At 38.1% G+C, this 14,953-nt stretch overlaps 1 protein-coding gene across 1 annotated transcript; it reads right to left on the minus strand.

Annotated features, from left to right (window-relative positions):
- Nucleotides 1-3,582: 3,582 nt before the first annotated feature.
- LOC142750346 (protocadherin gamma-C5-like) lies at nucleotides 3,583-6,221 on the minus strand. Its single transcript, XM_075859345.1, has one exon. The coding sequence runs from the start codon at nucleotides 6,049-6,051 to the stop codon at nucleotides 3,583-3,585; it is 2,469 nt and encodes an 822-aa protein (XP_075715460.1). The 5' UTR covers nucleotides 6,052-6,221.
- Between the last annotated feature and the right edge of the window lie 8,732 nt (nucleotides 6,222-14,953).

Here is a 14,953-nt window from a genome sequence, read left to right on the forward strand (position 1 = left end):
CGTTTTTGGAGCTGATTTTCATTGGGTCAATTGAAAAACAGCTCCAAGAATGGCTCTAAAAACGCCGAAAAAAAACCCCTGTTTTCGGCTACAAAAATGGCTGAAAATCGGAGGCTGTCTTCCCTTGAAAACAGCTCTGTAATTTTCAGCCGTTTTTTACTTTGCATGTGAAGATACCCACAGAGTATAAAAAACCACTCAAAAAACGCCTTAAATAACCCCTCAAAAGAAGCTTCAAATGAAAACAATATTTATTTTCAGCTTCAAAAAACGCCTTGAAATCAGAGGGTGTCCTCCCTTGAAAACAGCTCTGTAATTTTCAGCCACTTCTTTTTGTACGTGTGAACATACTATTATATCCCCATCACCAGTGCTTCATGCCATTGCATGCCCTTTATTCCTGTAATCACCACTTATTTAGGCCAGCATTTATACTGTATATAAGAAACCATGTCATAAGAACTTGGTGGGAAAACTAGAAGGTCTTTTGCCCATTAATTGTTTCTTCACGTCCTCCTCACTTGGAATAGGAACCACACAATGTTCCAGGTGTTACTGAATTTGTGAAGAACCTCTTTAAAAGTACTGATATACTGTATGCAATGTCTGGTGTGTCAAAGTCATAGGGCAGAAGTATAAAAGGCACAATTGTTATTTATGATCACTTTATCATCTGCCTGATGCACATATTATTAGCAGACCTAGATTCCTCTGTATTGGTTGATAATCAGATATCACCAGAGGGCTCCATGATTCTGGCTGCACACGTATCTAAGTGAGTAAGACAAATATATATTTCAGCTAGTACTGACTGAGTTTAAGCAAAGGGAAAAGGGTTTATAATATGTAACCACTATATTAGATATGAAAAAGAAATAGAAAAACATAAAACACATAATAAACATTTTCTGTGTCTATGTGCCCAAGGTTCTGAGAGCTTTCCATGTTTTACCATTAATGGGTATTTATTATAAAATATCTGTATAGAAAATATGAGCTACATTTCTGTAATAACCAACGGGTTGTGGACCCACTGTGCTACTCAAGCGGTTTGACTTTGAGCCACACCTAAGGGTGTTGTCCAAATCCTCTCCCCGGTATTTACCCCTTAACCCCCATACGAGGATCTGGACTTCGCTGTAGGGATTCTACCAGGTCGCGACCTCTTGAGGTGGTCCATGTAGATCTGAGGCCACAGTTCTTAGCAAGTAGCGGGTCTTCAAACATACAGCAATATACAGGTTACCAACAGGTAGTAGGCCACAGGCTCATATCAGGTAGGAGGTGACAGGATACAGACTGGTAGCAGATAGAAGGTTTCAGACTGGTAGCAAATGGCGAAATAAAAACTGGTAGCAGATAGCGGGATACCAACTGGTAACTGGTAGCAGGATATGGACTGGCACCTTCTCAGGAACAAACTAAGTTGCATCAAAGTTGCTCACGCATCGGGTGACCAGTGAGACTGCTTTAAGTAGGCACAGGGCCTCTGGGATTGGTTGGGGAGATTGTGAATTCGCACACCGGCCCTTTAAAAACCAGCAAGGGAGCGAACACACCCTATGAGACCTTGAGCAGGAGAGCAGCAGTGAGCAGAAGTACATCGATGTCCATGCCTGCCCGGGGATGCAGGAGGCCGGCGGGCAAAGACCGCCGATACCACTGCAGAGCAGGAGTGCCGACAGCCACGGTGAGGAACCGAGCGGCGGGGTCCGCCTGCAGAAATGTCACCTTCCACCATCTGCGGTGTCAAAAAGGTTGGACTACCGCTTATCCTAATATTATGGAAATTTCTAGCGATATGCCAAATCATTGCCCTTTTTATACACATGGTTGTAGATAGTATTAAAACCGAAACAAACTTTCTACTTCAGGCTCCTTGGCTGTAAATATTAAAGAGGGTCTCTCACTAGTTTGTTAATTCCCTATCTTCTAACTGATCTAATAGGCCCTATGATGGTGATAACTACAGTGTGATTTTTTTTCAAAAACGTTTATTATTTGCAAAGTTCTGTGCATTTTTCTAAATATGTTAATTTGGTTATACTTGCCAAATGAGAGGTTAATTACTCTTTATTTTCACTCTGGGCGGTGTAATGTTTTCTGTATGATGCTGTCCAATCATTGTCATACAGTTCTCCTCTTCCCAGCCCAGCAACACTGTGTGATCATATAGTATACAGCTTCCATTCCCGACGGTTGTTTCAACTGGTGATACCTCCGGTTGTGTCACAGCTACAACTGCGATCCTGGTGTCATATGAAAGATCAGAATCTCGTCTTTCATATGAGACCAGAACCACAGCCTGAGATATGGCTGTTTTAAGTGATCCGATTTCCCTCCAGCCTGAGTTTCTCACACTGTGTGAAGCAGCTTCATGCTGATAGGAAATTGTCAGAGACTGTGTGATAGCTCCACCTCAGGAGAATCGCTGGTGTGGACGCCCATTTGTCAAGTATAGGCTCATTTGCATATTAAGAAAAAAGCTCATAACTTTTTTTTTAAAAAAATAGACGTTTTGGGACACAATTTTCAATATCATTATCAGTGGAACAGTGTCTATTAGATTAGCTAGGAGATTGTCGTTTACTAAACTAGTGACAGATCCTCTTTAACAATAGTAGTAATTTATACTCCGCTAACAGACTGGAAGAGCAATAGTAGGAACTTCAAAGTATCTATATCTTTTTTTATTGAACAGATTCTCATGCCTGAGCAAGACATCAATAACATGATAAAAGAAAACATTTATGCACATCCCTAATATATTTTTATAGATTCCCTTACTTGCTATACAGTTAAATAATGCAACTAAAAAAACTTAAATAAATATGTGCAGTACAGTATATGATCAATTTCTCATAAAGCAGGCAAACATTGCCATAGAAGGCATGATATCACTAAATCCCAATTATTGATATATCAAATATTTTAAAATCCATTATTAAATCATAAAATATAAAAACATCTTATCATCCCTACAAAATGCCTAACAAATAAAGTAATTATTTTAGTTAAAGACATGTAGACATATGAGTAGTTACATCAGCCTCACAGCAAAGTGTCTCTTGATAGTTATCAAGTAAATATACTGTATATAATTAGCTAAATTGCAATATCATGATCCTAAGACCATTCAGACGATTTATACATAAAATAAAGGTTTCAGACAATAAAATGTAATTGCAAAACATATTATACATGAAAATGTATTTTACTTTTATGTTAGATATTGTCTAACTGACATATCATAGAACAAGCTGGAAGCTCCTGGACCTTAATACAAAATCTGGAACAAAGCTTATCAATATGTATCATGTATAATACTGCTGTGCTCCTGTGTGGCAGAGAGGCCTATTGGCATCCTAGGGCACCAAGGCCCAGAGAAGATTGTAACCTCTGCCCCCTAATAGTAATGCCCCTACCTACAGTTCATAATTATTTCATTTATATATAATAATTGACTATAAATATATCTCAAAGTTTTCAAAACCATATGTGTCAAAAAATGATAGTATTTCCCTTTTGATTGAAGTTTGAAAACTCAATTAATTAATGATTCTCAATATGCAACTCAATATGTTATCGGACAATAATATTATAACTTACATTGTTTGGATCATTCAATGAATCCCCCTCAGACGAGGCTTCTTGATATATATCCTTTAACTGAGGAAAATGTAAAGGCTGCACAATACTGAAATCTTGTTGTTCCAGGGCTGGGGGTAGATTCGTTTGGTAACTCTGCCCCTGGGATCCTGGAGGAACCATCCTGACCTCCATGTATTTTAAGGTTCCGTCTGTGTTCAGGTACAGAGCTGGCTGATACTGATCTGTGTAGGGTTTGGATTGGGATCCACCAAGAAAACAGCAACTACTGCTATAATCATAACTGTCTTTCCTCAGACATTTCACCAATAATATCATGAAGGTAACAAGTGAGACTAAGCTGATGGCCACTAGGGAAATGATTAAATACAGAGTCATATCTGATGGGGGTTTGGACTTTGTCAGGAAGTCTCCAGATTTCGGTCTTTCCACTACAACCTCATCTGCTATACTGATAAGTACAGTCACTGTGGTGGATAATGGAGGATTCCCCTGATCACTGATAGAAATGACAAGTTGTTGCTCCATGTTCTCCATCTCCTGTAATCCTCTTACAGTTCTCACCTCTCCTGTGTGTTTAGACACTTGAAATGATGAATAATTGATGGGGTCAATGAGAGTGAAGAACAACCAGGCATTGTGACCAGAATCCAGATCCACTGCTGACAGTTTTGTCACTAAATATCCGGCACTTGTAGACTTTGGAATCCTCTCTTGGACAATGAGGTCTTCAGAGTGCTCTGGATACAGCAGAGTGGGGGGATTGTCATTTGTATCCAGAATGAAGATAAAGACGGGAACAGTGGAAGATAACTGTGGAGATCCGGAGTCTTCTACCTTTATGGTGATCTGTAAAACCTGGATATGCTCATAGTCAAAGGAACGCTGAGCATATATATTCCCGTCACTAGAATGAATGTAGACAAAGGAGGACACAGAGGAGCCGTCAATCTGACTCTCAACTATGGAGTAGACCAGATCAGAATTAACCCCCTCATCTAGGTCAGTAGCAGATACTGTACATAGGAGAGTACCTGGGTCACTGTTCTCCGTAATGAAAGCATTATAAGTAGACTGTGTGAACACTGGAGCATTATCATTAATATCTGACACACTGAGGGTAACGTTGGTTTTACTGTATAGAGGAGGAGACCCCAAATCAGAGGCTGTCAGCTCTATAGTGTATTGGGAGGTTTCCTCTCTATCCAGATTCCCATCTGTGACCAATGCATAACGGTTCTGATTAGATCTTATCTTAAAAGGCACATTTGGTGATATATTCAGATGTATTTCTCCATTTTTTCCAGAATCTTCATCTTTTATATTAATAAAACCAACAACTGCTCCTATTGGTGCATTTTCTGGGATATTATTAGTCACAGTAGAAAATGTAATTTCTGGAGGATTATCATTGACATCTTCCACTTCCACATGTACTACGCAATTTCCCTCTAATTTGGGAAATCCTTTGTCTGAGGCCATAATTGATAATTCATAAAAATGTAACTCTTCAAAATCCACCGGTCCATTAATATAAATCTCCCCATTTTGCTCATTTAAAGCAAATAATCTTTTGGCAGATTTAAATGTGTGATCATCAAAGGAAAACTGAATTTCACCATTTGCTCCGTCATCCTGATCTGTGGCGTTCAATGTTAATATGACAGTTTTTAATGGTAGATTTTCTCTAATACTGACTTTATATATTGACTGATTAAAGACCGGAGGATTATCATTAATATCTAATACAACTATTGTTATTCTGCAGGTCCCTGATCTGGCTGGTTCTCCTCCATCAATAGCTGTGAGAATGAGATTATGTTCTTGTTTTTCTTCTCTATCTAAAACCTTTTCTAGTATCAGCTGAGGGATGAGCGTTCCATCTTTATGAGTCTTCACAGACAGGGAAAAATAAGGATTTGTATTCAATGTATACTGACTGACACCATTCACACCAACATCTAAATCCTCAGCAATCTGTAATGCAAACCGAGTACCAGGACTTGCTACTAATTCTGTGATCTCTATAATGCGATCATTAGATAAGAATGTGGGTGAATTATCATTAATATCCAGAATCTCTATTTCTAGACTGAAAATCTCCACAGGATTCTCAGCCACAACCTCTAACTGCAGTAAACAGCGGGGACTAGATCCACACAGACTCTCCCTATCAATCCTGTCCTTCACAACCAAACCTCCATTTCCCTGATTTGTACTGAAATATTTTGGGTATTTGTCAGATGTTAAATGTATCCGGCGCTGAGAGAGCTCTGCACGTTTTATCCCCAGATCCTGAGCTACATTTCCTACCAATGTCCCTGGCTCAGACTCCTCAACAATAGAATAACGAAGCTGCCCAGAGACCCAGCCCCAGCTACAAAGGAGAAAGGAGCAGACTACTTGCCATTTCCAGCACTGACAAAAGCCTCTGATGTCCATATCTTAAATGATTGTCTTGATATTTGATGTCATGTAGATCCTGTGTAATCCAAGCTGCATGAGGGATGTGAATTTATCTGTCCATATTCCCAAAAATATAATCCATCCGAAGAAAATAACATCCACAGGACTCTCATCGGAGCAGCAGCTCTTCTTTGTGTGAGAGGAAAAATGGGAGGGTGAATCACTGAGCCAGGGGGAGGAGAGCGCAGAGCTGACATGAGCACAATCTCCAGTATTACTGAAATAAACGTCTGGATGACAAGTCTACCCTCTACTGGCCAATTGTGAGAAATGCAGCACAAATGCAGAAAAAGAAGAATATAAATTTTGGAAGAATAGAAATATTAGAAGAAAATATTTGGATTATAACAATATATTCCAGCACTATACTAGTCTTGGTACAAATCAGATAAAATTAAAAAACTGTAAAGTGATATTCTACGCAGACATACACATAGGTTTCTTAGTAACAATTATAATGAATTTTATTAGTAAAAATAATATGTATTCAATTATAGACTATTGGCAAATATTGGATCAATGACCATCTTGGTATAGAATTTTTTTTACCGTATGTTGTGAAGTATTTTGAGATTAAGTCGTATCGAGGCAATAAAACCTAGTTGTAGAAAATAAATATTAACCAGCTTGTTCTCAAGAACATTCCACCTACCGCAATAGAAAGTATTGTTTCTATATTAGCAATTGGAATATCAGACAATTACAATGATGGTACAGTATAAATTTATGAAAACATAAATAAACCTATATGATATATGATGAGATGTTTACAGCTATTACTATTATTATCAGGCACTTTCTCTTTTCCCAGTTACATCTAGTAGGTACTAAGATATTGAGCAAATAGGTAGATGTTATTCTGTAGTAATACAACAGGATCAGGATGAATTATATAGTAAAGGAAATGATATAACAGAAAATATGAATTACTTGTAACATCCCTATCACCAGTGCTTCATGCCATTGTTTGTCCCTTATCATATACTTATAATCACAATTTATTTAGGTCAGTATTTATACTGTATACTACAAGAAATCATGTCTCATTTACATAAGAACTTGGTGGGCAATCTACAAGACATTTTGCCCATTCATTATTTGTGCGTTGTCCTCCTGACTGGAACAGGAATCACACAACGTTACACGTATTACTAGAATTCTCTTTCATTTTTGAGTTCAGTTTATATTAACAGAATCTGTGAAGAACATCTTTAAAAGGACAGATAAGTAATATTCTGCATGCAATGTCTTGTGTGTAAAAGTAGTCGGGTAGAATTTTAGAAGGGCACAGCTGCTGTTTGCGATCGCTTCATCATCCACGTGATACACATATTATTAGCAAGCCTAGATTCCTACGTAGTGGATTATTATCAGATATTAACAGAGAGCTCCATTATACTGGCAGCACATGTATCATAGTGTATAAGACATATACATACTGTAGCTGATAGTTGTCACGATCTTTGGGTATGTGGACCCACTGGGTCGTACCGCCGTAGCGGGATAGCAGCTGGCCAAACAGTGTACCAAGTCAATGTCTATTTAGTCCAAGCACAAGGGTACCTGTAGCTATTCAGACAGTAGTAATGGCTAGGGTCAGATGGGACCTTGGCAGCAGACACCAGGCATGGTGTAACACAGCAGCCGTGACTGGTTTCACAACACGACTCCAACTTCTAAACTTATAGTGTTTCTAATGCACAGGAACAACAGTAGCACGGGATACAGGTTCGGGAACACTGGGAACAATATAACACTAAGGGACCATTTGCAAGACTAACACGGGTAAACACAACAACGGGCAATGAATGAAAGGGCAGGGAACTCTTTATAGTCCAGGGTGATCATGGGCTAATTACAGATTTTCCTCATGTGTATGTACTGGCCTTTTGAGGCCGGGCGTGAGCGTGCACCCTATAGGATACAGCGATGCAGGAATGAGTGCCGGAGTCTCTCAGGAGGGAGATGCCGCCGGCACTCACTTGAGCGCTTCAGCTGCTTCATTCTAGCGATTAGTGGGGGTCTCAGTGCTCGGACCCCCACTAATCCAAACTTCTGACATGTCACTATGACATGTCAGAAGTTTGTCAATAGTTTAGCTACTCTTTAAGCAAATGGGAAAGGGTTTATAATATATAACCACAAAATAAAGAGAAAAACATAAAACACATAATGAGTTTTTCCTGTGTCTTTATATGTCCAAAGTTCTGAGACGTTTCCCTGTTTCACCCTTCATGGGTATTTATTATAAAACATCTGTAGAAAAAATATGTGCTACGTTTCTTCATTACGGGATCAATTCCCATACTTTTCCCAAGTTGCAATCTAAGACAATTACTTTAGTTAACAACATAAATGACCCATGTTACCATGCATGTGTTAAATGTCCCCTTTGCCCATGAGAGAAATACCAAAACCTGCTATCAAATCTGAAAGCAATAAAGGCAGTTGAGCAATCCCAAGTAGCAGGTTAAAGCACCAACATTCAGTGAGAATTCATCATCATTCTCAGAGGAAACACAGGCTGAAAACTTCATTATCGGTTTTGCCCCTTAATTTCAGCATCTGTGGTGTCCAAAAGGATGGACTCCCGCTTATCCTAATGTTATGGCATTTTCTAGCGAAATCACATAGCATAGCCCGTTGATATATATGGTTTTAGATAGGTATTATAACTAAAACAAACTTTTTACTTCAGGCTTCTTGTCTGTAAATAGTGACAATAGCAGTAATCAGTGGGAGATCACCATAGGGGTTTTTGGGGCGGCTGTCCGTGGCCGAGGCTACTGGGGAGCCCATGGCCACCCAAAGAGTAATATAGTTTTGTTGCTTTTTTTGCTGTGAATTGCAGCAAAAACCACATCAAAACTGCTTTGTGTATGTCCTGTAAAAGGACCTGCAGACATAAGGTCAGATGACCATGTAGCAGGTCCTAAAACAAGAGAGTAGAGCAGCAAAACTCCAGGTAAAAGAGTATGATCTGCTATGTAAGGTTATGGGGTCTGGTCTGGGGTCTGTATTAGTTTAGGCGGTCAGGTCTGCAGTCTGTATTAGTATAGGGGGGTCAGGTTTGGGGTTTGTATTAGTTTAGGGGATCAGGTCTGGGGGTCTTTAATTAGGGCTCCGGTCTGTGGTCTGTATTTAGAGGGGTTGGTGTCTGTATTTATCTAGGGTGCTTGTTCTGGGTTCTGTATTTGTTTAGAAGGACTGGGGTCTGTATGTATTCTAGGAACTGGTTTTGGGTCTGAGTTTATTGGTCTGAATTAATGTATGGGCCTGGGGTCTGAATTTGCTTAGTGGTCTGGTCTGTGGTCTGGAACAATTTAGAGGCCTGGTCTGTGGTATAGAATAATTTAGGGGGTTTGGTATCTACATTTTTGTGTAGCTATAGAGGCTAGAAATGGCTGTAGAAGCAAGAGGCAAAGAGGTCTGAGAAAGAAACTCTGCAGTCATCAGAAGTCATTGTCATAATGGTCTGTGTCATTTGAAGAAGAAAAAAAAAAGAGAACGACTGCCATCAGAGAAGACGTCACCTGTGAATCACTGGATTTATAGAGAATCTGTCACCTCTCCTGACATGTCTGTTATAACAGAAAACATGAATACAGTAATAATGGAGGCAGATAAAATGAGGTAGTATAGTGATCCAAGATAGATGTGATTACATCAAAGAGGCAAACAGAATACTGAAGGATGTAGATTACTATGACTTTCTCGGATCTGACCCTTCAAAAGACTATAATAAAGAACTTAAAACCTTGTGTTCAGAGCATATGCAAGCGGTTGGTTAACTTAATGTGACCGTGACTTCATATTTATTGATAAACCTAATACAGCGATATTTTACCACTATTTTACCACTTGCCTAAAATCCATAAGAGCACCTTGAATCCACCTGGGAGACCAATCATCTCTTGGATTCGTTCAATCACTAGCAACTTGTTCTATTACATAGATATTATCCTACAGAAATGGGTTATACAGTTACAGTTGCATTTGAAAGACTCTTTGCACCTTATCCAACTACTCACTGGGGCAGATTGGAAAGAAGGATACAAATTAGTGTCATAAGAAGTTATGGCTCTTTATTCGAATATCAAACACACGAAGGGCCTAGAAGTGACCACCTCCTTTTTAGGTAGAGATGAGGCTATGCCTCTACCCCAGAGAGAGAATTTGTACTGGAAGCAATACGTTTTATACTTGTTTTTAAATTTGAAGGAGTTCTATACAGGTAAACTAGGGGCACTGCAATGGGCACACGGTTTGCCCCTAGTTATGCCAACCTATTTATGGGGGCACTAGAAGAACAACTTATTCACAATAATGGATGTATAATGGACATACTGTTTTATAAAAACATTTTATAGATGATATTTTGCTAATTTGGAATGGAGCAGAAACGGTTTTAGACAATTTTTTTGTATCGATTAATAAGACCAAATGGGGTCTTACTTTTACATCTACCATTTCTGAAACCAGTTTGGAATTTTTTGATCTATTGATATTTATTAAAGAGAACAAAATAGCTACCAAATGTTTTTTACATTTCAAAAGCTGCCACAAAAAGAATTGGACGACAAATGTCCCTTTTAGTCAGTTCAAATGGATACGTAGCAATTGTACCTTTGAGTCTGATTTTCAGACACAAAGTAAGGTTCTGAAAAACCGTTTCCTTGCAAAGGTGTATCCTGAGACAATAATAGAGAGTTCATATAGGTAAGCTATGCAACTAAATCAAGCAGATTGTCTACAATCAAGAAAAAAAACCACTTTTTGATGAAAGGAAATTTGACTGTAATTTAAATTTTATTACCACTTTTATTGGAACAGGAATAAAATAAGAGAAGTTCCTTTTACATGAACTATCAATATTTGAAAGACATTATTCCAGAATTTCCAAATATCATTTACCATAGGGACAAGACATTGAAAAATATCCTGGCACCAAGTAAATTAAAGAAAAGAAAATGCAGTAAGCTCCAGAATGATTTGGAGAATTTTTTACCTAGTGTACTGGGAAGCTATAGGTGTGCGGTGAGCAGATGTAAGTGTTGCTCATCCATTTGTAACAATGGGACGTCTTTTAAAAATAATAGGAGGGGCGAAATATTCCAGACCTATTTTTTTCTGAACTGTCGTACGGAATATGTGATTTATCTGTTGGAATGTACGTGCAATGTGCAGTACATTGGGAGAATGATCCAAAGTCTAAGGCAAAGAATAAATAAACATAGACACAATGTTGGAATAGGATACACTATATACAGTGTCTCGAGACATGCAGCGGTCAGCCGCCAGTGTAGCTTTTATGACTTTCACGTAACACCAATTGACCATATACCAGTGAATATTGAAAACAAGTTTCACGTTTTAAGACACAAAAAGTCCTATTTGATTTATAACTAAAAACTCTGACCCCTAATGGCTTGGATGAGTGCATTGGTAATATTTATTGATGCACTCATATAAACGGTAAAAAGCAATGAGGTTCTTAAAAAGATATATAATGAATATTAATACGAATATTTGCACTTATAACATGTGATTTTCTTTAGAAAGATGAACATTTTGAATATATAATATAAACCCCAGCAATAGCGATATATATTTGATATCTTTTTTTATATATGTGATTTAGGTCACAGTTTATACTATCCACCTAGTAGTAAACCTGGTTTTATAATATTATCTTTTATATTATATTATATTATATATAGCGAATAGGCCAGTCAACAAATTTGCATTACCATTACTATGGAAACATACCTGAGAATCATTGTGGCATTTAGCCATTAACGTTAAGACCAGTATGTAACTGCAGGTCCGGAAAGTCATTGGCTCCATGACGGCATCTAAATAGACTGGAACAGTACTTCCGGCCTGGTGAATAGAACGGTGGCTTCACTATAGAAATGGAAGATGCTAACCCTCGGTAGGACTGCCAGGAAGGTGATGATGACTATAGACACAGCAGAGCGGTGGTGGGGAAGAGGGGCCCAAGTTAGGTCCTTTGTTCTACTTAATCCGCCACTAGTAGTAATATATGTATTCCGCTAGCAGACAGGTAGAGCAATAAAAGGAACTTCAAAGTATATATATTCCTATATCTTCTTTATTGGACAGTTTCTGATCCCTAAGTAAGACTTTTTCTTTATGCCATGACATTAGAGAACATTAATGCACAATTCTAATATATTTTATAAGTTCCCTTACTTGCTATAGAGTTGTATAATACACCTAAAAAAAATCTGACATAAATAGGTGCAGTACAATATTGCTCCATTACTCATGAAGTAGGAAAACAGTGCCATAGAAGAAGGCATATCACTATATCCCAATCATTGATATATTAAATATGTTAAAATCCATTATTATATCATAAAATATGTAAACATCTAATTATTTATACAAAAAGCCTCAAAAATCAAGTAATTTGTTAAAGACATGTAGGCATACGATCAGGTTTAGCTACATCAGCCTAAGGCCTCAAACACACGACCGTGCTTGTTTAGCCGCAGTTTATCCGCATTTTTGCGGATAAATTGCGAATCCATTCTGTTCTATGATCCCATGTACATGACCGTGGTTTACACGGATCCGTGCAGGGGTTGAAAATCCAGACCACAAAAACTCAAGACAAGTCATTTTACAATTCGGATTTGCAGATTCACCAATACTGGTGAATTGTTGTGGATGACACACAGATGCAAAACAAAGGGTTTTTTGTGGTTTGATAGACCGCAACGCACCTGTGGTTTTGCAGACTGCTGTCTCCCGGTCACTTCCTGGTTACATGGTCAAGTTATGGAAACAGCGTGACTCGCTGAGCTACGCTGTTTCCGTAACTACGATAAAACTATAAAACTGAGCGTTGCATGCTACGCTGCTTCTGTAACTGCCATTCACTACTATGGGAGTTACGGAAACAGCGTAGCTCAGCGAGTTATGCTGTTTCCGTAACTCATCTACGTATTGCAGTGCATTGCACCAGCGGTCTAATGATCGCTGGTTCAAGTCCCCTACGGGAACTAATAAAATGTGTAAAAAAACAAAAAGTTAGATACATTTTCAGGAGTGTAAAAAAATGTTAAAAGTAAAAAAAAAAAAAACTTTTGGTATCGCTGCGTCCGTAAAAGTCTGAAATTATTACAACCTAGCATTATTTGAATCACACAGTGAATGGCATGAAAAAAATAAATTTAATACCCCGGAAACATTGTATTTTGGTCACCATAGTGCTAAAAAGAATTAAATAAAAAGTGATAAAAAAATCGTATGTACCAAAAAAAACTGATGCTATTAAACTACAAGCTCGTCCCGCAAAAAATAAGCCCTCACACCACTCAAACAATGAAAAAATATAAGTTATGGCTCTCAGAATGTGGTGAAACCAAACAAATTTTTTTTTTTAACCAATAGTTCTTTTTTTGTAAAAGAACTAAAATATGATTTTTTTCCCCCCTATTTGCTGGTGTCTAAAACCTGGTTGCGTCTTATAGTCCGAAAAATATGGTAATATAAAATCAACTGAAAAAATTTGTAAAATGACCATAAAACCATTCTAAAGATTTATACAGTAAATAATGTTAAAGGTTTCAAACAATAAAATGTAATTGCAAAACATAATATACTTGACAAAATGTATTTTACTTTTATATTATATATTGTCTAACTGACAGAGACAAACTAGAGGCTCCTGGACCTTAATACAAAATCTGGAACAAAGCTTATCAATATGTATCATGTATAATACTGCTGTGCTCTTATGTCCCGAATTGTAATGCTTCTCCCTGCAGCTCATAATTAGGTTATGTACATATAACAAGTTACTATAGATATATCTCAAGGGTGTGAAAAAAACTAGGTGTAAAGAAAAATGATAGAATATCACTTTTAATGCAAGTTTCACAAATAAATATTCAATAATAATAATAAATAAAAATTTCCAATATGTTATCACACAATAATATGAGAACTTACATTGTTTAAATCATTCACTGAATCCCCCTCAGATGAGGCTTCTTGATATATATCCTTTAACTGAGGAAAATGTAAAGGCTGCACAATACTGAAATCTTGTTGTTCCAGGGCTGGGGGTAGATTTGTTTGGTAACTCTGCCCCTGGGATCCTGGAGGAACCATCCTGACCTCCATGTATTTTAAGGTTCCGTCTGTGTTCAGGTACAGAGCTGGCTGATACTGATCTGTGTAGGGTTTGGATTGGGATCCACCAAGAAAACAGCAACTACTGCTATAATCATAACTGTCTTTCCTCAGACATTTCACCAATAATATCATGAAGGTAACAAGTGAGACTAAGCTGATGGCCACTAGGGAAATGATTAAATACAGAGTCATATCTGATGGGGGTTTGGAATTGGTCAGGAAGTCTCCAGATTTCGGTCTTTCCACTACAACCTCATCTGCTATACTGACAAGTACAGTCACTGTGGTGGATAATGGAGGATTCCCCTGATCACTGATAGAAATGACAAGTTGTTGCTCCATGTTCTCCATCTCCTGTAATCCTCTTACAGTTCTCACCTCGCCTGTGTGTTTAGACACTTGAAACGATGAATAATTGATGGGGTCAATGAGAGTGAAGAACAACCAGGCATTGTGACCAGAGTCCAGATCCACTGCTGACAGTTTTGTCACTAAATATCCGGAACTTGTAGACTTTGGAATCCGCTCTTGGACAATGAGGTCTTCAGAGTGCTCTGGATACAGCAGAGTGGGGGGATTGTCATTTGTATCCAGAATGAAGATAAAGACGGGAACAGTGGAAGATAACTGTGGAGATCCGGAGTCTTCTACCTTTATGGTGATCTGTAAAACCTGGATATGCTCATAGTCAAAGGAACGCTGAGCATAT

Source organism: Rhinoderma darwinii, chromosome 3, assembly GCF_050947455.1.
Source record: "Rhinoderma darwinii isolate aRhiDar2 chromosome 3, aRhiDar2.hap1, whole genome shotgun sequence".
In the NCBI taxonomy this organism is placed as follows: domain Eukaryota; kingdom Metazoa; phylum Chordata; class Amphibia; order Anura; family Rhinodermatidae; genus Rhinoderma; species Rhinoderma darwinii.